Source organism: Zophobas morio, unplaced genomic scaffold, assembly GCF_036711695.1.
Source record: "Zophobas morio isolate AGI-343-1 ecotype UQ-CSIRO unplaced genomic scaffold, CSIRO_AGI_Zmor_V1 ptg000018l, whole genome shotgun sequence".
Taxonomy (NCBI): Eukaryota; Metazoa; Arthropoda; class Insecta; order Coleoptera; family Tenebrionidae; genus Zophobas; species Zophobas morio.
The window spans coordinates 4,970,802-4,993,231 of NW_026972123.1; the positions used below are offsets into that span (position 1 = coordinate 4,970,802).

Here is a 22,430-nt window from a genome sequence, read left to right on the forward strand (position 1 = left end):
CAAACAGGGTGACAAGCATGTTGACCAACAGTAAAAGAATACCGGCTTCATAAATTAAATTCAAACTGTATGCTGTGCTCTATGAATCAAAAATGTTATTTGAGACAAATCTACAATTAAGTAATTACGATAAATAAAAATCCAATTAGAATTTAGGGCAATTTTGCGAGTTTGCCACCCTGCGTCCCCCCCTGAAATGACACTTGACATTATGGTAAACAAACCACCCTAACCCCACTTCGTACAAAATGTAGCCCTTTTTATCTTAATTAAATTAGTCAATTATGTCAGTTATGTTGACCGTCAGAAAATTAAAAAAGTTATGGTTCGGCCTCATCCTCACCTTCTTCGTGTATTACTTCGGCGTCCTGACCCACATCTTCGAGCTCGACTTCGACACCAGCTTCCGCTACCCCTACGACGGCGACATTGAAGAATTCGTGCACCAGCTACGAGCTAACTCAACCCCTAAAGTGCCCCCTATAAACCCCTACAACTTCTACTTCTCCAAGCCCTGTATCGAAAAGTGCAGGAACGTGGAGTCCCTGCGGCTGGTTTTCCTCGTAAAGTCCGCCCCCGAGAATTGGGAGCGGCGCGTGGCGATCCGCAGCAGCTGGGGCTTCGAGCACCGGTTTTCCGACGTGGAAATCCGGACGGTTTTCCTACTCGGAGAACGCAGTGACCAAGAATTGCAGCAAAGACTGGACAAAGAAGCGGGTAAATTCAACGATTTAGTACAAGCGAACTTCACCGATAATTACTATAATAACACGTTTAAAACCATGATGGGGTTCACGTGGGCGGTTAAATACTGCGCTAATTCGAGGTTTTATATTTTCGTCGACGATGATTATTTTGTTTCAACGAAAAATTTGTTGCGGTTTATTCGACACCCCACTGCCTACCCGAGTTACCTGGAGCCCACGAACCAAAGGAAATTGCAGCAGTTTGATTTCGATTTGGACGAGAACGTGCGTTTGTATGCTGGGTTTGTGTTTAAGTCGGCGCCCCACAGACACAGGACTAGTAAATGGTACGTGTCTTTGGACGAGTATCCGTATGACATGTGGCCCCCGTATGTCACGGCTGGGGCTTACGTGCTGTCGCGGGAGGCGTTGTTGGATATGTACTACGCGAGTTTGTATACCAAGCATTTTCGGTTCGATGATATTTATGTGGGGTTGTTGGCTTTTAAATGTAAGATTGAGCCTTTCCACTGTGATGACTTTCATTTTAATAAGTTGGAGTATAGTCCGGAGGGGTACAAGTATGTGGTGGCGACCCATGGGTATAAGGACCAGATGGAGCTGATGAATGTTTGGACGCAGCAGAGAAGCAAAGGCTATGCTTAGTTTGTACTTACACGTAGAAATTTGCAGAGATGATCAATTCGTTTGTAGATTTTGTTAGGACTGATATTAGTTGTGTTTAAGTTGTATAGTTTTTATTCCGATTTTTTATTTGTGTTTTTCTTAATTTGTGCCCCCACAATTAGTATTGTGAACTGTGATCCGAAATAAAGAACAAGTGAAACTTATTATTATTTGTTTTTATTTAATGGTTTTGTACTACAGTTTTTAATTTGTAAAATTTTAAGTCTGATTTTATAAATTTTGAACGCCGTACTTGATAAATGACGTCCTGTTTTACGACAGATTTCAGGCAGGATAAGACACTTAACGCCTTTATCTTGTTATTTTTAAACAGATAAAAACCACTCGAGTGTAAAATCTCACAACAATCTTCAAACTATTGTTATGTTTCATTTTGTTGTCAAACTTATAAGTTGTTTTTTTTCCCTATACCCTTCAATAATTTACTCACAGCAATACTAGTTTATAAAATAGAACCTTGAACTGTTCAGTTTTTAATAATAATTAAATATGTTGTTAGTGGCGGCCTTCATTATCGCGGTTGTTTTATATTTTTTGTTGAAAAGAAATCATACCGAAAATGGGTTACATAAATTTCCTGAACCACCAGGGAATTTCTTTATGGGACACATACTACAAGCAAAGTCTGCTGAAGGTAATGTATGTACCTCTGTTGTGTAATTGAGTGTACCTAACCTTTGTTGAAATATTTGAGCATTAGCAACACCATTCAACGTAAATAACCTTGTGACCGAGAAGATTTTAGTTCACAGTTAGCTCCGATTCCCTGAGATTGGCATCATTGCTAATTGTCAATATAATACGCTAAAGTTAACAAGAAATGACATCTAAGAACACTTTTTCGAAAGCCTTAGAAGCTGTAGTAGTGACAATCATTGGTGGTTTTGTTTTCTAGCAACATTTATATTTATTTATATTGCGCAACATTTTGTGCCATCGAAAATCATGCTTAATGCGAAGATACGTACGATTTACCCCGTGATGATCCCTAATGGCGTAACATGAAAATCTTTTCATATCAGAGCTACTTCTTTTTGAGTAAAATTTTGTTTTTGAGCACCCTCGTGACAAAAACAAAATGATAACAAATTTTCGTGTTGTGTAAAGAATACCATGTATATTAAGAAAAACCGGAAAAAAATATAAACCCCGCCCACCCACCCTATCTCAATTGTGATGATTTTTTTATTCTTAGAAACTTAAAACACGTTTAAAATGGTAAATTTTTGTAAGGAAATATGGATTTTGCAATTATGGGGCAGAGGCTAAATGCAAAATCGATATTTCGTTATACAAATTTTCCATTTTAAACATGTTTTAAGTTTCATGTTGTGAAAAGAAATCTACACAATATTAAAACAAAAAGGCAAAATGAAAGCCCGCCCACCCGCCCTATCTCGATTGTGATGATTTTTTTATTCGCCATGATGAACTAAAGGGGCGGAGCTTAACTGCAAAATAGTTATTTCTTTAAAAAAAATTAAAAACATGCTGTTGAGTATCGTGTTGTTCAAAGAATAACATGTATATTAAGAAAAATCGGAAAAAATATAAACCCCGCCCACCCACCCTATCCCAATTGTGATGATTTTTTTTTATTCTTAGAAACTTAAAACACGTTTAAAATGGTAAATTTTTGTAAGGAATTGTGGATGTTGCAATTAGGCTCCGCCTTCTTAGCTCACGACAATTAAAAAAAATCATCACAATTGAGATGGGCGGGTGGGCGGGGCTTAGTTTTTGTCTTTTTTCTTAATATACGTAGCCATCTTTCCACAAGAAGAAACTTAAAACATGGTTAAAATCGTACATTTTTGCAAGGAAATATGGATTTTGTAATTATGGGGCGGAGGCTAAATGTAAAATCAATATTTCGTTATACGAAGTTTCCATTTTAAACATGTTTTAAGTTTCACGTTGTGAAAAGAAGTCTACACATATTTAAACACAAAGGCAAAATGTAAGCCCGCCCACCCGCCCTATCTCAATTGTGATTATTTTTTTATTCTTAGAAACTTAAAACACGTTTAAAATGGTAATTTTTTGTAAGGAAATGTGGATTTTGCAATTAGGCTCCGCTTTCTTGACTCACGACGATTAAAAAAAATCATCACAATTGAGATAGGGTGGGTGGGCGGGGCTTATATTTTGCCTTTTTTCTTAATATACGCAGCCATCTTTTCACAACAAGAAACTTAAAACATGGTTAAAATGATCCATGTTTTCAAGAAAATATGGATTTTGTAATTATGGGGCGGAGCCTAATTGCAAAATTGATATTTCCCTATACAAATTTTTTTAAACATGTTTTAAGTTTCATGTTGTGAAAAGAAGTCTACGCATATTTAAACACAAAGGCAAAATGTAAGCCCGCCCACCCGCCCTATTTCAATTGTGATGATGTTTTTATTCGCCTTGAACTAAAGGGGCGAAGCTTAACTGCAAAATAGTTATTTCTTTACAAGAAATTAAAACATGTTTCTGAGTATCGTGTTGTTCAAAGAATACTATGTATTTTAAGAAAAACAGGAAAAAAATATAAACCCCGTCCACCCACCCCATCTCAATTGTGACTATTTTTTTAATCGCCGTGAACTAAAGGGGCGGAGCTTAACTGCAAAATACTTATTTCTTTACAAGAAATTAAAACATGTTTCTGAGTAGCGTGTTGTTCAAAGAATACTATGTACAGGGTGTTATTGAAAGGTACGTACAACAAAATTGACAGTTATTTGCGAAGTGTAAGAAGTCTGAGAAATTTATTTTGTGTTATCAAAATTATAAGGGGAAAATTAACCCGTATCCAACCTTTTTAGACGCTACTGAAGAATAAATAGGTAAAATTAATTTATTTTAGTAAATCCTAGCAACTGTAACTATAAGACTACTGTCAAGACTAAATGTTGCTATAGAAACTAAAGACGATTTTTTTTTATCAGAGGCGTACAAAGAATTTGGACATAAATTTTAATAATTTTTATCTCTAAAAGGAGAACACTTTTACCTGAATTTTTTTTTACTTTTAGCACCCATACTCCGAGACCAATTGCCTCTTTTATTTTGTACGTACCTTTAAATAACATGCTGTATATTAAGAAAAACAGGAAAAGATATAAGATCCGCCCACCCACCCCATCTCAATTGTGACTATTTTTTTATTCGCCATGAACTAAAGGGGCGGAGCTTAACAGCAAAATACTTACTTCTGTACCAGAAATTAAAACATGTTTAATCGATATTTCGTTATACCAATTTTCCATTTTAAACATGTTTTAATTTTCATGTTGTGAAAAGAAGTCTACACAATATTAAAACAAAAAAACAAAATGTAAGCCCGCCCACCCACCCTATCTCAATCGTGATGATTTTTTTATTCGCCGTGAAGTAAAGGGGCGGAGCTTAATTGCAAAATATTTATTTGTTTATAAGAAATTAAAACATGTTTCTGAGTAACGTGTTGTTCAAAGAATACCATGTATATTAAGCAAACACGGAAAAAATATAAACCCCCGCCCACCCACCCCAACTCCTTTGTGATGACTTTTTTTATTCTTAGATACTTAAAACATGTTTAAAATGGTAAATTTTTGTAAGGAAATATGGATTTTGCAGTTAAGCTCCGCCTTCTTGGCTCACGACGAATAAAAAAAAATCACATTTGAGATAGGGCGGGTGGGCGGGGTTTATATTTTGCCTTTTTTTCTTAATATGTGTGGACTTAATTCGACAACAAGAAACTTAAAACACGTCTAAAATGGTAAATTTTTCTAGTAGTCAACCTAAATCCTCCATTTTTCTTCTATAGCCCTCTTAAATATGGCAAAAGTTGAACTTCAAAATTACTATAAATGACAATTTTGAGCTCTAAAAGCAATGTCAGCGCAACGGGAACTTCCTTATGCAACATGCAACACAAACGATAACAGTTATATAACATCACTGTAATAATGTTATATAACACTGTTATGATGACGTTATGTTGCAGTTATATAAGAAAATTCAGCGAGATACAACATTCTTATAAATAAAATCATATTAATTAAGTTGCTTTATTTAAGCAATACCGGTAATCTACTTTCAATTGTTATGTAGCATCTACAATCTTATAATACAGAAGTTATATAGCGAGAATGTAACAAAAGTATAACAAAGTTATAGAACTGTTATGTCGCCATTATAGTTGCTTGAAGCGGAAATTGGAATAAAGACGTTATGTTGATGTTATGTTACGGCTATATAACATTTGTAGAAAGTTAGAGTAACAAAATTATATAACTGTTATATTGTCGTTATAACATAGCATTTAATCATTAAAGTATTTCATTGTTGTATTATTATTTAAATTAATGATCTCCAATCTGTGCTCCAGATGTGTTAGAAGTCACAAACAAGTACCTCGACTATGGAAACACTGTCAGATTGAGAATTGGCCCCGCTGCTTGTCCCATACGTGAAGGCCTCGTAACCATAGATTACAGCCTTGTCGAATTCATTCTGAAGAGCAACAAAATCTTGACAAAATCTGAAAATTATAACTTTTTGAAGGCTTGGTTAAGAAACGGACTGTTGCTAAGCAGTGGCGACTACTGGAAAAGACACAGAAAAATTTTAACCCCGGCTTTCCATTTCGAGATACTCAAAGAATTCGTGCATGTTTTTGAGTCAGTGGGGGACATTTTCGTCAAAAAATTAGAAAAATATGAAGGGATGCCAGGCGTGGATTTACACCCACTGGTTATTCTTTTAACGCTTGACATTATTTCTGGTAAGTGCTTGCTATGTAGTTCGTATTTGACAAACTCGTTACAGAGACCGCCATGGGTACGAAAATTGACGTTCAAAGTGGCCACAACTTACACTACGTGAAGAGTGTGAAAGAAATTTGCAAGATCGCCATAGAAAGAGCTTTCAATCTGTTCAGGGCATCCAGTTTAACTTTCCGGTTATGTAAAGACTACTACAAACAAAAGGAAGCTTTGAAAGTTTTACACGGTTTTACTTCGGAGGTGCTTAATTCCAAAAAGGGACAAGTTTTTGAAAAGACAACGAAAAAAATGGCTTTCTTGGATCTGCTTTTGAAGTTTTCTCGCGACGAAGATGTTCTTAGTAACGATGAAATTCGGGAGGAAGTTGATACGTTCATGTTTGAGGTAAAATTGATAGTTTTTGGAATTTGTGAACGTTTGTAAATTTCTAGGGACATGACACAACAGCTGCTGGTATTTGTTTCATATTGTATTGTTTGGCTGACCATCCTGATGTTCAGGTGACTAAATTACGTTATTATTTAGAATATAATTATAGTTTCGTTATTTTTAGGCGAAAGTGCTCCAAGAGCAAAAAGCGTTGTTTGGTGATGAGAAAAATCCAGCGGTGGCTTATTCAGACTTACAAAACATGAAATATCTAGAGTGCGTTATCAAAGAAACTTGCCGGTTGTATCCTCCAGTTCCGGTAATAGGGCGACGTACAAAAGAAGAAGTCAATTTTGGTAAATTTTGAAGTCCTCAAGTTAATTTTTATAGTTTGAAAAATGTTTCAGATGGTTGTTTAATACCCAAAAGAACTAATATCGTTTTGTTTATTTACGCTTTGCACAGAAACCCGGACTTTTTTCCAGAACCGGAAAAATTCAAACCTGAAAGATTCGAAAATTTTAACACTTCTTTTCCTTATGCCTATATTCCTTTTAGTGCCGGTGCTAGAAACTGTATTGGTTTGTCTTTTGTCACATTTTTTTGTAGTAAAAATTTTAATCGGCACTTGCAGGTCAAAAGTTCGCCATGTTGGAAATGAAAAGCGTCATTTCGAAAGTTGTTAGACATTTTGAAATTAAACCAACTCTGCCGAGACACGAACTGAAACTGTCTGTGGAAGCGGTTTTGAAATCAATAAATGGAATAAAGGTTGTGTTGAAAAAGCGACATTAGTTTTTTAAAAAATATGACTTGAGTATGTGTCGTATTACATTTTTTATAAGTTCCTTAGCAACTGAAAACACGAACAAAAAAATTATTAAATAGCACATTAATTTTGTGCCGTTCAGGGTTAACAAGTGGTACATATAATTATCTAGAATTATAAGTAAGTTTGCAAAGTGTATTGGGTATGTTCGTCAGTGCACTTGACCATGCTGTTGTATGCAGTCATTCTGGCACTATTTTGCATATATTTTTTTTTTAATAAACCTCCAAAGCGAAATGGTCTAAGTAAAATTCCTGAACCTCCAGGACATCCACTTTTAGGTCATGCGTCCACTTTAAAATCAACCACAAGTAAAGTATTCAAAAACTACAAAAATATATTTCGATTTACTAAGTTTAGGCGTAATAAACAACTTATCCCAGTATATCGAAAATTATGGCAAAACTGTGAAAATAACTATAGGACCATCAGTTTTTCCGTTAATGACAAGCCTGGTGACCATCGACTATAAATTTGTTAAATTCGTTTTAAGCCAGAATAAAATTTTGAAAAAATCGCAAAATTACCAGTTCTTGCGACGCTGGTTGGGAAATGGATTGCTGATAAGCGACGGTAGGTTTTGAATTTTAAGGACGAAACAAACGATTTAGAGGATTTTAGGCGATTACTGGAGAAGACACAGGAAAATTTTAACCCTGGCTTTTCACACTGAGATATTGAAGGATTTTGTTGGAGTTTCTGAATCAATGGGTGATGTTCTGATCGGAAAATTGGAAAAGTATGACCGTAAATCCAGCGTTGACGTACATCGTTTGGTCACTTTGTGTACTCTAGACATAATCTGTGGTAAATAAACCCCAATTAATATTTCATTGCTTTGAATATTCTGTCCCAGAAACTGCAATGGGTACAAAAATGAACATCCAAAGTGGGGAAAATTCACAGTATGTGGAAAGTGTGCAACAGATGGGTCGAATCGTCATTGAAAGAGCCTTGTCGTTAATAAAAGTTTCAAAATATACATTCTGGTTATCTAGAGATTACTACATTCAGAATAATGCACTAAAAATTTTACATGGTTTTACGCTAAGTGTCATCGATTCCAAAAGAAACAAACCTGTAGAAAAAACAACCAAAAGAATGGCTTTCTTAGATTTGCTTCTTAAAGTCTCCCACGACGAGAATATCCTCACGATCGGTGAACTTCAAGAAGAAGTGGATACGTTCATGTTCGAGGTACACGAGTGTCGTTTCTCGACTTTTTCATTTTTGTAGTTTTTAAGGGACACGATACAACAGCTGCTGGTATTTCTTTCATTTTATATTGTTTGGCCGACCATCCTGAAGAACAGGTTGTCAAAAATTGCTTGATTTCGAGTTTTACCTATCCAACTTTTATTTTTTCTAGGAAAAAGTTCTACAAGAGCAAAAAGAACTGTTCGGAGATGACAAAAGTCCACCAGTAACTTATTCAGATTTACAAGATATGAAATATTTAGAGTGCGTTATTAAGGAAACATTTCGTTTGTATCCTCCAGTGCCAATCATTGGAAGATACACAACAGAAGAAATTAAATTTGGTAAATTGTGAAATTTAGGTGAAACATTACCAGCCTTCCAAATATTTTAGACGATACTCTAATACCTAAAAACACCAACATTGTTTTTTTCATCTACGGCTTACACAGAAGCTCGGAATTTTTTCCAGAGCCGGAAAAATTCAAACCTGAAAGATTCCAAAATTTTAAAAGTGCTTTTCCTTATGCTTATATTCCGTTCAGTGCCGGCTCAAGAAATTGTATCGGTGCGTATTGGACACCGTTTTCTTCAATTATCATCGTGATTTTTACAGGTCAAAGATTCGCCATGTTGGAAACGAAAAGCATAATTTCGAAAATCGTGAGGCATTTTGAAATCAAACCGACTTTGCCGAGACACGAGTTGAAATTATCAGTGGAAACTGTCCTGAAATCGGTCAATGGAATTAAAGTTACACTTAAAAAACGAAATTGATGCAGTTGGTTTTTGTTTGATTGTAGTAATTGCTATTTATACCTTTATAGCTCTTATGTCTAGAAATAATCATGCTGGAATTTAAAGAGATTACGTCTTAGGCTAATCTCCCAAGGTGGCAAATTCATTTGTAGGAAATTTGTAGGTTAGCACCATCACGATATTTAAGGATTAAAGTTCAAGATTGAATGAGCAATTTTTATTTCTGTTATTTTGGGGACGTTTTTTTATCACTTCACTCTTTTAGATATTCCTTTAACCTTTAAATCTAAAAATTTACAGTTTTCCAACATTTCGTTAAACCTGAGAACTGTGAACCTGATTTTACTGCGCCTGTTACTGAAAAAAAAAAATAACTAAATTCAATTGTTGTATGCTTCCTGGATGTTTAACATATCAGCAGGTCGTTACGGGCTCAAACTCGCAGTTGGGTCCCCGCTATGCGGTAGAAACCGATAGCGTTATGTCATCTCGACTTCTATTCTAGCCTGCATCATTTGTGCAGAAAGCGCGATAAATCCTGCCAGCTCGACTAGGAACCGCGCACTCCGCTTCTGCCACGTATTTCGGTGTTATTTAATCTCAACTCTATTTAAATGTTTAATTTCTATAACTCTGACATTAATGAAAACTGAACAAGTGTTAAAGTTCAAAAGAAAAATAAACAACATTTAAATTCGACACACACTCTTGTGAAATTTGAAACAACAATAATTCTTATCTGAGATTAAGATTGGACACCAGACAATTTATATGATGGATACATTAATCAACAAGATATTTACAAAACAAAAAAAAACAGCAAAGATTTTTAAAAACAAAAAAGATCTGGTGTGAAATAAAACTTGTACAGATAAAAATTACATTAGATTAGGAACTACAGAGCATTGAAAGTTTACGTTCAATTTAAATTACACAACAAAGAAAATTAGTGACGCAAAAATTGTGTGAAGTGAAAAGTTGCAAATCTAACAAAATTACATGAGTTTTATATTTTATGTCCACTCGAGTTATTGGCTGAATTTTTAAAACTGAAGTTATGTAGCTGCATTGTGGGCCATCGTTGTACATTCCCCCAAACACTTAAACAAAAAACATAACAGGCAATCTGGAGGTTCAAAATGGCGTTGGACAAATGCGTCGTTCAAAAAAATGCGTCAAGAGACGATGTACGGCGATGATGACTCATCGCTGATGTCGGTGGCCGGGCGGCGTTCGCTAAAGAAAAGCCTGGAAGCGGAACTCGCGATGGGTATTCCAGAAAGACCTCGATCGCCGCACATCTAGAAGGAAATGTGGGTTTAAATGGAGGCGACCTTCGGGAACGATTATTATTTCGATTATTCAGTCAACGAGTCGAGTCCAGCGAGTGTCGAGAAAATTCATACGTATTGCCCAAAAATGTTGAAAATGCAGCCAGTCAAGCATTAAACAGTTTAAGTAAAGTTACTTTCATTTACTGGTTTTCACATTCAGGATATAATTATGGCTTTCCTAGCAGCCAACTTTTATAACTGTAAATTGGCGTTTAATAGACCGAAACCAATAAAAATTAATTCATTAATGGCTCATTAATGCTGTGCAAATTCAGAGTTAACAAGTGGCGCATCTAATTATTATCTGGAGTAATAAGCAATTTGCAAAGTGTATTGATTATGTTCGTCAGTGCACTTTACCATGTTGTTGTATGCATTAATACTCGCATTATTTTGCGTATATTTTTATCTAAATAAATCTTCAAATCGAAATGATTTATGTAAATTTCCTGAACCTCCAGGACATCCAATTTTAGGTCATATCTCCACTATAACATCAACCACAAGTAAAGTATTCAAAAACTACAAAAATGTATTTCGATTTACTAACTTTAGGCATAATACACAACTTATCCCAGTATATCGAAAATTATGGCAACACTTTGAAATTAAATATAGGACCATCAGTTTTTCCCTTATCGAAAAGCCTGTTGACTATCGACTATAAATTTGTTAAATTCGTTTTAAACCAGAATAAAATTTTGAAAAAATCACTAAATTACCAGTTCTTTCGAAGCTGGTTGGGAAATGGATTGCTGATAAGCGACGGTAGGTTTTGAATTTTAAGGACGAAAGAAACGATTTAGAGGATTTTAGGCGATTACTGGAGAAGACACAGGAAAATTTTAACACTGGCTTTTCACACTGAGATATTGAAGGATTTTGTTGGAGTTTCTGAATCAGTGGGTGATGTTCTGATCGGAAAATTGGGAAAGTATGACGGTAAATCCAGCGTTGACGTACATCGTTTGGTCACTTTGTGTACTCTAGACATAATTTGTGGTAAATAAACCCCAATTAATAAGGAGTGTTCATTTTATTAAACGGACACCTTTAAAGTAACGCCACTTTTCTAATTTTTAATCTAAATTATTCTAGTTTTTATATATGAAAGCTTTAAGTTATATCTATTAAATGCCATTTTTGTTTTCAAAATAACGTTATTTCTTTTTAAAATGAAGCGAATCGCCATCGGGGCAAGAAAATTATTTTTGCAAATGTGATGCTACGAAAAATTTCCGTTGTTACTGCCTAAAATAACTAAATGTTCAAAATCAGCAGTGTTCCATATAATCAAAAAGTTTGGGGAGTTTAATACTTTAGAAGATTTGCTCAAATGCAGACCGAGAAAAGGTCCGCTTAACGAAGATATTGAGGAAAACATCATTAAGCTGCTAAAAATAACGAAATGTATGTCTGTGCGGGAAATACCGAAGAAGCAAGGTGTTACCGTAGGTACTGTACAAAATATAAAGACTCGGAATAACATTAGAACGTATTAAAGCAAAAAATCCCAAAAAGAAGCGAAAAGCAGCGCATACAGTTTCAAAAAAAAAGCAGGAAGTTATAAACAATTTTGGCCAGGAACAAAAATCGTTGTGTTTTGATGGACGAAGAAACGAAAGTTAAAATGGACTGCCCGGCTCCCAGTTTTAAAATGCAGTCGTAGGGTAAGATGTCCTCGATGACATGAAAACAAAAAAATTTGAAAAGTGTGGGAAAAAAGTCTTAGTGTGGCAACCGATTTGTTCTTGTGGGCTAAAAAGTTTAAGTTTTTTTTTACGATTGTAACAATTGGGGGCGATGATTACAGGAAAGAATGTATAAAAACGCGATTATCACCTGTTTATCGCAAACATCATAACCCTCCATTGTTTTGGCCAGATTTGTCTTCAGTTCACTACGCTGGTGTCACTCAGGAGCTTCTTAATGCCAATAATGTACAGTTTTTAAAAAAGGAAGATAAACCACCCAACTGTCCTGAGCTTCGTTTACTTGAGCGATAATGGGCAAATATGAAAGCAGTGTTAAGAAAAGATGGCCAAACAACATCACTTGGAGAATTTAAAAAAACGTGGCCTTCTGCTACGAAGAAAATCACAAACAAACCTGTGCAAACAGTGATTCGCGGTATTCGCGCAATAGTTAGAAAATTTTATACTTTTTGAATATAATTGATTAAAGAATAAGAATAATTATTTCATTTAACATTGTTAAACATTTTTATAATAAAAAAATTAAATCAGCCCAAAGTACTCGAAGTAGTAGCAATTTTTCAGTGTCCGCTTTATAAAATGAACATTCCTTATTTCATTGTTTTGAATATTCTGTCCCAGAAACTGCAATGGGTACAAAAATGAACGTCCAAAGTGGGGAAAATTCACAGTATGTGCAAAGTGTGCAACAGATGGGTCGAATCGTCATTGAAAGAGCCTTGTCGTTAATAAAAGTTTCAAAATATACATTCTGGTTATCTAGAGATTACTACATTCAGAATAATGCACTAAAAATTTTACATGGTTTTACGCTAAGTGTCATCGATTCCAAAAGAAACAAACCTGTAGAAAAAACAACCAAAAGAATGGCTTTCTTAGATTTGCTTCTTAAAGTCTCCCACGACGAGAATATCCTCACGATCGGTGAACTTCAAGAAGAAGTGGATACGTTCATGTTCGAGGTACACGAGTGTCGTTTCTCGACTTTTTCATTTTTGTAGTTTTTAAGGGACACGATACAACAGCTGCTGGTATTTCTTTCATTTTATATTGTTTGGCCGACCATCCTGAAGAACAGGTTGTCAAAAATTGCTTGATTTCGAGTTTTACCTATCCAACTTTTATTTTTTCTAGGAACAAGTTCTACAAGAGCAAAAAGAACTGTTCGGAGATGACAAAAATCCACCAGTAACTTATTCAGATTTACAAGATATGAAATATTTAGAGTGCGTTATTAAGGAAACATTTCGTTTGTATCCTCCAGTGCCAATTATTGGAAGATACTCAACAGAAGAAATTAAATTTGGTAAATTGTGAAATTTAGGTGAAACATTTCCAGCCTTCCAAATATTTTAGACGATACTTTAATACCTAAAAACACCAACATTGTTTTTTTCATCTACGGCTTACACAGAAGCTCGGAATTTTTTCCAGAGCCGGAAAAATTCAAACCTGAAAGGTTCCAAAATTTTAAAAGTGCTTTTCCTTATGCTTATATTCCGTTCAGTGCCGGCTCAAGAAATTGTATCGGTGCGTATTGGACACCGTTTTCTTCAATTATCATCGTGATTTTTACAGGTCAAAGATTCGCCATGTTGGAAACGAAAAGCATAATTTCGAAAATCGTGAGGCATTTTGAAATTAAACCAACTTTGCCGAGACACGAATTGAAATTATCAGTGGAAACTGTCCTGAAATCGGTCAATGGAATTAAAGTTACACTTAAAAAACGAAATTGATGCAGTTGGTTTTTGTTTGATTGTAGTAATTGCTATTTATACCTTTATAGCTCTTATGTCTAGAAATAATCATGCTGGAATTTAAAGAGATTACGTCTTAGGCTAATCTCCCTAGGTGGCAAATTCATTTGTAGGAAATTTGTAGGTTAGCACCATCACGTAATTTAAGGATTAAAGTTCAAGATTGAATGAGCAATTTTTATTTCTGTTATTTTAGAGACGTTTTTTTATCACTTCACTCTTTTAGATATTCCTTTAATCTTTAAATCTAAAAATTTACAGTTGACCAACATTTCGTTAAACCTGACAACTGTGAACCTGATTTTACTGCGCCTGTTACTGAAAAAAAAAAACTAAATTCAATTGTTGTATGCTTCCTGGATGTTTAACATACCAGCAGGTCGTTACGGGCGCAAACTCGCAGTTGGGTCCCCGCTATGCGGTAGAAACCGATAGCGTTATGTCATCTCGACTTCTATTCTAGCCTGCATCATTTGTGCAGAAGGCGCGATAAATCCTGCCAGCTCGACTAGGAACTGCGCACTCCGCTTCTGCCACGTATTTCGGTGTTATTTAATCTCAACTCCATTTAAATGTTTAATTTCTATAACTCTGACATTAACGAAAACTGAACAAGTGTTAAAGTTCAAAAGAGCAATAAACAACATTTAAATTCGACATACACTCTTGTGGAATTTGAAACAACAATAATTCTTATCTGAGATTAAGATTGGACACCAGACAATTTATATGATGGATACATTAATCAACAAGATATTTACAAAACAAAAAAAAACACCAAAGACTTTTAAAAACAAAAAAGATCTGGTGTGAAATAAAACTTGTACAGATAAAAGTTACATTAGATTAGGAACTACAGAGCATTGAAAGTTTACGTTCAATTTAAATTACACAACAAAGAAAATTAGTGACGCAAAAATTGTGTGAAGTGAAAAGTTGCAAATCTGACAAAATTACATGAGTTTTAAATTTTATGTCCACTCGAGTTATTGGTTGAATTTTTAAAAGTGACGTTATGTATCTGCATTGTGGGCCATCGTTGTACATTCCCCCAAACACATAAACAAAAAACATAACAGGCAAACTGGCGGTTCAAAATGGCGTTGGACAAATGCGTCGTTCAAAAAATGCGTCAAAAGACGATGTACGGCGATGATGACTCATCGTTGATGTCGGCGGCCGGGTGGCGTTCGCTAAAGAAAAGCCTGGAAGCGGAACTCGCGATGGGTATTCCAGAAAGACCCCGATCGCCGCACATCTAGAAGGAAGTGTGGGTTTAAATAGAGGCGACCTTCGGGAACGATTATTATTTCGATCGTTCAGTCAAGGAGTCGAGTCCAGCGAGTGTCCAGAAAATCCATACGTCTTGCCCAAAAATGTTAAAAATGCAGCCAGTCAAGCATTAAACAGTTTAAATAAAGTTACTTTCATTTACTGGTTTTCACATTCAGGATATAATTATGGCTTTCCTACCAGCCAACTTTTATAAATGTAAATTGGCATTTAATAGACAGAAACCTATAAAAATTAATTTATTAATAGCTCATTAATCCTGTGCATTTCAGAGTTAACAAGTGGTGCATCTAATTATTATCTGGAATAATAAGCAATTTGCAAAGTGTATTGATTATGTTCGTCAGTGCACTTTACCATGTTGTTGTATGCATTAATACTCGCATTATTTTGCGTATATTTTTTTCTAAATAAATCTTCAAATCGAAATGATTTATGTAAATTTCCTGAACCTCCAGGACATCCAATTTTAGGTCATATCTCCACTATAACATCAACCACAAGTAAAGTATTCAAAAAGTACAAAATTATATTTCGATTTACTAAGTTTAGGCACAATGTACAACTTATCCCGGTATATCGAAAATTATGGCAACACGTTGAAATTAAATATAGGACCATCAGTTTTTCCTTTATCGAAAAGCTTGGTGACTATCGACTATAAATTTGTTAAATTCGTTTTAAGCCACAATAAAATCTTGAAAAAATCACAAAATTACCAGTTCTTTCGACGCTGGTTGGGAAATGGATTGCTGATAAGCGACGGTAGGTTTTGAATTTTAAGGACGAAAGAAACGATTTGGAGGATTTTAGGCGATTACTGGAGAAGATACAGGAAAATTTTAACACTGGCTTTTCACACTGAGATATTGAAGGATTTTGTTGGAGTTTTTGAATCAGTGGGTGATGTTCTGATCGGAAAATTGGGAAAGTATGACGGTAAATCCAGCGTTGACGTACATCGTTTGGTCACTTTGTGTGCCCTAGACACAATCTGTGGTAAATACAGCCTAATTAATACTTCATTGTTTCGAAAATTATGTCCCAGAAACTGCAATGGGTACAAAACTGAACGTCCAAAGTGGCGAGAATTCACAGTATGTGGAAAGTGTGCAACAAATGGGTCGAATCATCATAGAAAGAGCCTTGTCGTTAATAAAAGTTTCAAAATACACATTCTGGTTATCTAGAGATTACTGCATTCAGAAGAATGCACTAAAAATTTTACATGGTTTTACGCTAAGTGTCATCGATTCCAAAAGAAACAAACCTGCAGAAAAAACAACCAAAAGAATGGCTTTCTTAGATTTGCTTCTAAAAGTCTCCCACGACGAGAATATCCTCACGATCGGTGAACTTCAAGAAGAAGTGGATACGTTCATGTTCGAGGTACACAAGTGTGGTTTCTCGACTTTCTCATTTTTGTGGTTTTTAAGGGACACGATACAACAGCTTCTGGTATTTCTTTCATTTTGTATTGTTTGGCCGACCATCTGGAAGAACAGGTTGTCAAAAATTGCTTGATTTCCAGCTTTACCTATCCAACTCTTATTATTTCTAGGAAAAAGTTCTACAAGAACAAGAACAACTGTTCGGAGATGACAAAAATCCACCAGTAACTTATTCAAATTTACAAGACATGAAATATTTAGAGTGCGTTATTAAGGAAACATTTCGTTTGTATCCTCCAGTGCCAATAATTGGAAGATGTACAAGAGAAGAAGTTAAATTTGGTAAATTGTGAAATTTAGGGGGACACATTTCTAGCCTTCCAAATATTCTAGACGATACTGTAATACCCAAAAACACCAACATGGTTTTTTTCATCTACGGCTTACACAGAAGCTCGGAATTTTTTCCAGAGCCGGAAAAATTCAAACCTGAAAGGTTCCAAAATTTTAACAGTGCTTTTCCTTATGCCTACATTCCGTTCAGTGCCGGCCCAAGAAATTGTATCGGTGCGTATTTCTGACACTGTTTTCTTCAGTTATTGTCGTGATTTTAACAGGTCAAAGATTCGCCATGTTGGAAACGAAAAGCATAATTTCGAAAATCGTGAGGCATTTTGAACTTAAACCAACTTTGCCGAGGCACGAGTTGAAATTATCAGTGGAAAGTGTTCTGAAATCGGTCAATGGAATTAAAGTTACACTAAAAAAACGAAATTGATGTAGTTGGTTGTAGTAATTGCTATTTATATTTTAATAGATTTATGTCTAGTAATAATCATGCTGGAATTTAAAGCGATTACGTCTTAGGCTAAGTCGTAACTAGGTCGTAAATTCATTTGTGGCAAATTTGTAGGTTAAAATCATCAGGATCCTTAAGGATTAAAGTCTAAGATCGAATAAGCAATGAGGAGTCAATTACCGAAACCGATTAGATAGTAAATTATTATTAGACATAATTTTCTAAAGTGTTCGTATTACTGGTTGCATATCCATTAGAAATAGACATTATGCAATCTATACTTCTATACTTATATTATAAAGCTGAAGTGTTTGTTTAATTAAACGCGCTAATCTCAGAAATTACTGATTCGAATTCAAAAAATCTTTTTGTGTTGGATAGTCCAGTTATCGTATCTACATATAGGCTATATAACATCACGCTACGATCATTAGGAGCGAAGTAGCAATGAAAAATTCAGGAAAACTGGAAAATTATTCCTGCTTTAACAGCTTCCGTTGCTTATCCTGTTTAAACGATTAAAGTTACGTAAATATCATGTATGACGAAATTGTTCCCCTCTAAAAGTTCTAAAAAAACGTCCGCGACAGCATATGTCTATCTTTCAAGGTCGACTCAGTATAACCTTTTTTATGCTAATGAAATCTGTTCTAAAATAATAATGCATTATGTATGAAATTTTCGCGTCACAGTGTTTGTAACCGAATTCCTCCGAAATGGGTTGATCGATTTGTATGAAATTTTTGTGTATATTCGGTAGGTCTGAGAATAGGTTGTAAACTATTTTTTATACCCCTAAGTGATAAGGGTGGGTCACCCTAAAAAATGTTTGTCTATTTTTTGGACAACATTTTTTACCTAACATCAATATTAACTCCTCGGTCTTCGTAAATATTACCCATATGTTTGAAAATGACATATTTCTCGCTTTAAAAAATTGCAAAAATTCCCTAACTATGGGTCATGATGGAATACCAAGTTTTCTCTTAATAGATTGTGTCTGTATCTTTGTCAAACCTTGCTATAGAATATTCAACTTAATTCTAAAATGCTCCATTTTTCCGGATATATGGAAAAAAGCAATCATTTGTCCAGTGTTCAAAAAGGGCGATGTAACTGACATCACTAACTATCGACCTATATCTCTCTTATGTAATTTCGCGAAAGTTTTTGAATCAGTTATATATAAATACATATATGCCTCAATAAGAAACGTGTTATCACCCTGCCAACATGGATTTATGCAAAAACGTTCTACAACTTCAAATCTAGCCTGCTTTACTCAATATGTTTCCGTAGCGATAAATGATCTAAAACAAGTTGACGTCATTTATCTCGACTTCAAGAAAGCGTTCGATCAAATCGATCATTTCATATTGATTGATAAACTCAGACGGTTTGGTTTCTCAGATACTCTTATACAGCTATTTCGTTCGTACCTTTTCAACCGTGAGCAATATGTAAAATATCATAACTATCAATCCGATATCATTAGGCCTACTTCTGGAGTACCGCAAGGGTCCAATTTAGGACCGTTGCTTTTCCTATTGTTCATTCATGATATAACAAATGCTGCATCATGTGTAAAACTTCTCTCCGCTGATGACATCAAATTATTTCTAAAAATTGACTCTTACAACGATTTATATTCGGATCTTTGATGATGTATTTTCTGTAATTCTTGGTATTGATTACTTGAAAACGGTTGTTTTAAATTTTTCAGTGGGATCTTTGAAAACGGTATCTTCACATTATTCGTCATGAAACAGTTTTACTTTTTTTATACGTTTATTTGAAAAAGAATTGTTAATTTTCCAGGTATCAGCACATTTCCTTGATTCCTCCATTATTTGTTCAAAATTGTCACGTATACTTTGAAATTTGTCTTTTAGATGTTCCATCCATTTACAAGCTTCATCTAAAGTAATATTTGAACTCTGTAAAGTTTTTGAGACCAAATTAATATTTTCTAAACTTTTGCATTGAAATACTAATAGAGCAACAAATTCAAATGAATCCATTTTTTTACGAAGAGCTACAGCTTCATCTATTTCACTTTTCTTTTTTGATGTTAAAATAATTTCAGCTCATAACTGTTGAGCGATTATACCTAATGGCAATTAGAGAATCAAATCTCGATGACCATCTGGTGGGGCATAACTTTTTTAAAGTTTTTTTTGTAACACGCTTATCATTTTCTTTCATCTCAATGTTATGTTGTTGCCATCCATTCTTAACGGAATCATTAAGGACTAAATTGAGGTTATGTGTAGCGCAATGAACATATTCGGCGTAATGATGTTGTTTCAAGTTCTTCATTTTTTTTATACCATTTTCCCAATTTTTTAATTTTCATTTTCTGGATTTGATATCACAATTTTTCGTTTATTCAATTTTTCACATTTTCAATTCCTCGATTTTCCAATTTTCAATATTTAGATTTTACAATAATTTTCGTGTTTTCGACCGCAATTTTTCGATCTTTAAGTTTCTCAATTTTTAATCTTTCGATTTTTGAATTTTCCGTTTCTTCAATTTCTCAAGTTTTTAGATTTCTCGAAGCCTTCATTTTATACTTTTGCGTTTTTTTCATTTTGAGTTTTCAATTTTACAATTTTTCTATTTTATAACTTTTCCATTTTGTTTATTCGGAAAGTAGAAAATTCGAAAAATTGAAAAATCGGAAAATTAAAAAATTGGAAAAAATTGAAGAAACAAAACTTTTTTTAAAATTTTTAATCTGTATTTCAATTTTTCGATTTTTGGAATTTTCTGTTTCTCATCGATTTTTTTGAGTTTTTCGATTTTTCCGTTTATCTTTTTTTTAAGTAAATATTTCATTCTTGAATTTTCCGATTTCGGCCTATTTCGATTTCTCGATCTTTTGAAGTCTCAAGTTTTCGATTTCGATTTCTTGGTTTTTCGATTTTCAAAATTTTCAATTTTTCTAGTATATATTTTAAATTTTAGATTTTTAAAATTTTTCATTTTTCCCTTTTATAATCTTTATGTTTCGATTTCCCGATTTTAATTTTTTAATGTGTTTCAATTTTTCCATTTTTGGAATTTTGGATTTCTCATATCTCAATTTTCCAATTTTAAAAAGTTTTCGCTATCTCAATTTTAAACATCGCAATTTTGGAAATTTTTCAATTTCTATATTTTTCAGATTTTCGATATTTTCATTTTCCGGATTTTGTAATATTCATTTTCTTGATTTTATATCACAATTTTTCATTTTTTCATTATCTTTATTTTTTCAATGTTCCTTTGGATTTTATAACTTTTTGTTTATTCAATTTTTTACATTTTCAATCTTTGATTTTTTAAGTTCTTGATTTCCAATTTTTTTTATATTTCGAAGCTTTCATTTTGTATTTTTTCAGTTTTACAATTTTTCTGTTTTATAATTTTTCGATTTTGTTTATTCGAAAAATTAAAAACTCGAAAAATGAAAAATTGAAACAATGAAAAACTAAAAACCGAGAAACTTAAAAATCTAAAAAAAAAATAATGAATCGAAGAATGGGAAACAAGAAAAACCATTCGAATTGAAAAATTGGAAAATCCAAAAATTGGAAAATCGAAAAATTATAGAATCTTGAAAATTGTAAAGTCCAAAAACTGTGACATTCAAACACCGAAAAATTGAAAAAGTGAACAACTTTAAAAATTATAATTATTAGGAGTGTTACACAATTAAAATGAAAACTAGAAAAACTGCAAATGAAAAATTAAAAAAACGGAAAATTGAAAGTAGAAAATTGAAAAAATAAAGAAAATTAAAAACCCACAGGAAAAATTGCAAATCGAAAAATTGACGAAATTAAAAACTGTAAACTCGTGAAATTTGCAAACTCTAAAATTTGAAACATCCAAAATTTGGAAAATCAAAAACTGAAAAATCGAGAAATCGAAAATTTTCAAAAATCGAAAGATTGAAAAATCGAAATTTTGGAAAATCGAAAAACCGAGGAATTCAAACTGAAAAAAGATCGAGAATTCAAGATGTCGAAAAATCTAAATATCTAAAATTTTAAAAATAGAAAAACTACAATAACGAAAAATTTAACATTTAACAAAAACACAAAATCAAAAAGTCGAAAAATCGAGAAATTGAGAAATGGAAAAATGAAAATTTAGAAAAACCAAAAATTGAAAAGCATAAAAAAAAATAAAATCGGGTATTCGGAACGTAAAAAAAATAAAATCGAAAAATTGAAAAATTTTAAATTTAAAAATTCGAAAACTTGAAAAACCGAAAAACTGAAGAAATGAAAAACCAAAAAATCGACAAATTGAAAAATCTCAAAACTGAAAAGTCGAAAAATTGAAAAACCCAAAAATCGATTTCCGGTAAGTCGAAAAATCAAAATTGAAATGTTGAAAAATTGAGAAATCGAAAACTTGAAAAATCCAGAATCGAAAAAAATAACGAAAAGTAAAAACATTTTAAAATCGAAAAAACGAAAAATCGAGATGTAAGAAATCGAAAATTCCAAAATCGAAAAATTGGAATACACGTTAAAAAGGTTAAAATCGGGAGATCGAAGCATAACAAAACATAAAATCGAAAAATGGAGAATTTTAAAAATCTAAAAACTTGAAGAAATAAAAAATTATAAAAATGGAAAAGCCGAGAAATCGAAATTAAAAAATTGAGACATCAAAAGATCCGAGAAATGGAGAAATCGAAAAACCGGAAAATTTAAAACTGAAATACATATTTAAACTTAAAAAAAAACGATAAATCAAAATATTCAAAATTCGAAAAAACAGAAATTTTAAAAATCGATATATCAAAAAAGTGAAAAATTTTAAATT

General features: G+C 33.5%; 3 protein-coding genes and 1 pseudogene across 3 annotated transcripts; all 4 read left to right on the forward strand.

The window, feature by feature from the left end:
* Positions 1-70: 70 nt before the first annotated feature.
* LOC135130837 (beta-1,3-galactosyltransferase brn) lies at positions 71-1,537 on the forward strand. Its single transcript, XM_064058267.1, has one exon. The coding sequence runs from the start codon at positions 285-287 to the stop codon at positions 1,350-1,352; it is 1,068 nt and encodes a 355-aa protein (XP_063914337.1). The 5' UTR covers positions 71-284; the 3' UTR covers positions 1,353-1,537.
* Positions 1,538-1,630: 93 nt separating this feature from the next.
* LOC135130806 (cytochrome P450 4c3-like) lies at positions 1,631-9,438 on the forward strand (annotated as a pseudogene).
* A 1,740-nt stretch (positions 9,439-11,178) lies between these two features.
* LOC135130807 (probable cytochrome P450 4d14) lies at positions 11,179-14,291 on the forward strand. Its single transcript, XM_064058229.1, has 7 exons — positions 11,179-11,416; positions 11,465-11,650; positions 12,985-13,325; positions 13,373-13,441; positions 13,498-13,669; positions 13,720-13,893; positions 13,942-14,291. The coding sequence occupies exons 1-7, from the start codon at positions 11,179-11,181 to the stop codon at positions 14,100-14,102; spliced, it is 1,341 nt and encodes a 446-aa protein (XP_063914299.1). The 3' UTR covers positions 14,103-14,291.
* Positions 14,292-15,774: 1,483 nt separating this feature from the next.
* Positions 15,775-17,585, forward strand: LOC135130808 (probable cytochrome P450 4d14). Its single transcript, XM_064058230.1, has 8 exons — positions 15,775-15,919; positions 15,969-16,181; positions 16,230-16,415; positions 16,465-16,805; positions 16,853-16,921; positions 16,978-17,149; positions 17,201-17,374; positions 17,425-17,585. The coding sequence occupies exons 1-8, from the start codon at positions 15,775-15,777 to the stop codon at positions 17,583-17,585; spliced, it is 1,461 nt and encodes a 486-aa protein (XP_063914300.1).
* Positions 17,586-22,430: the final 4,845 nt, after the last annotated feature.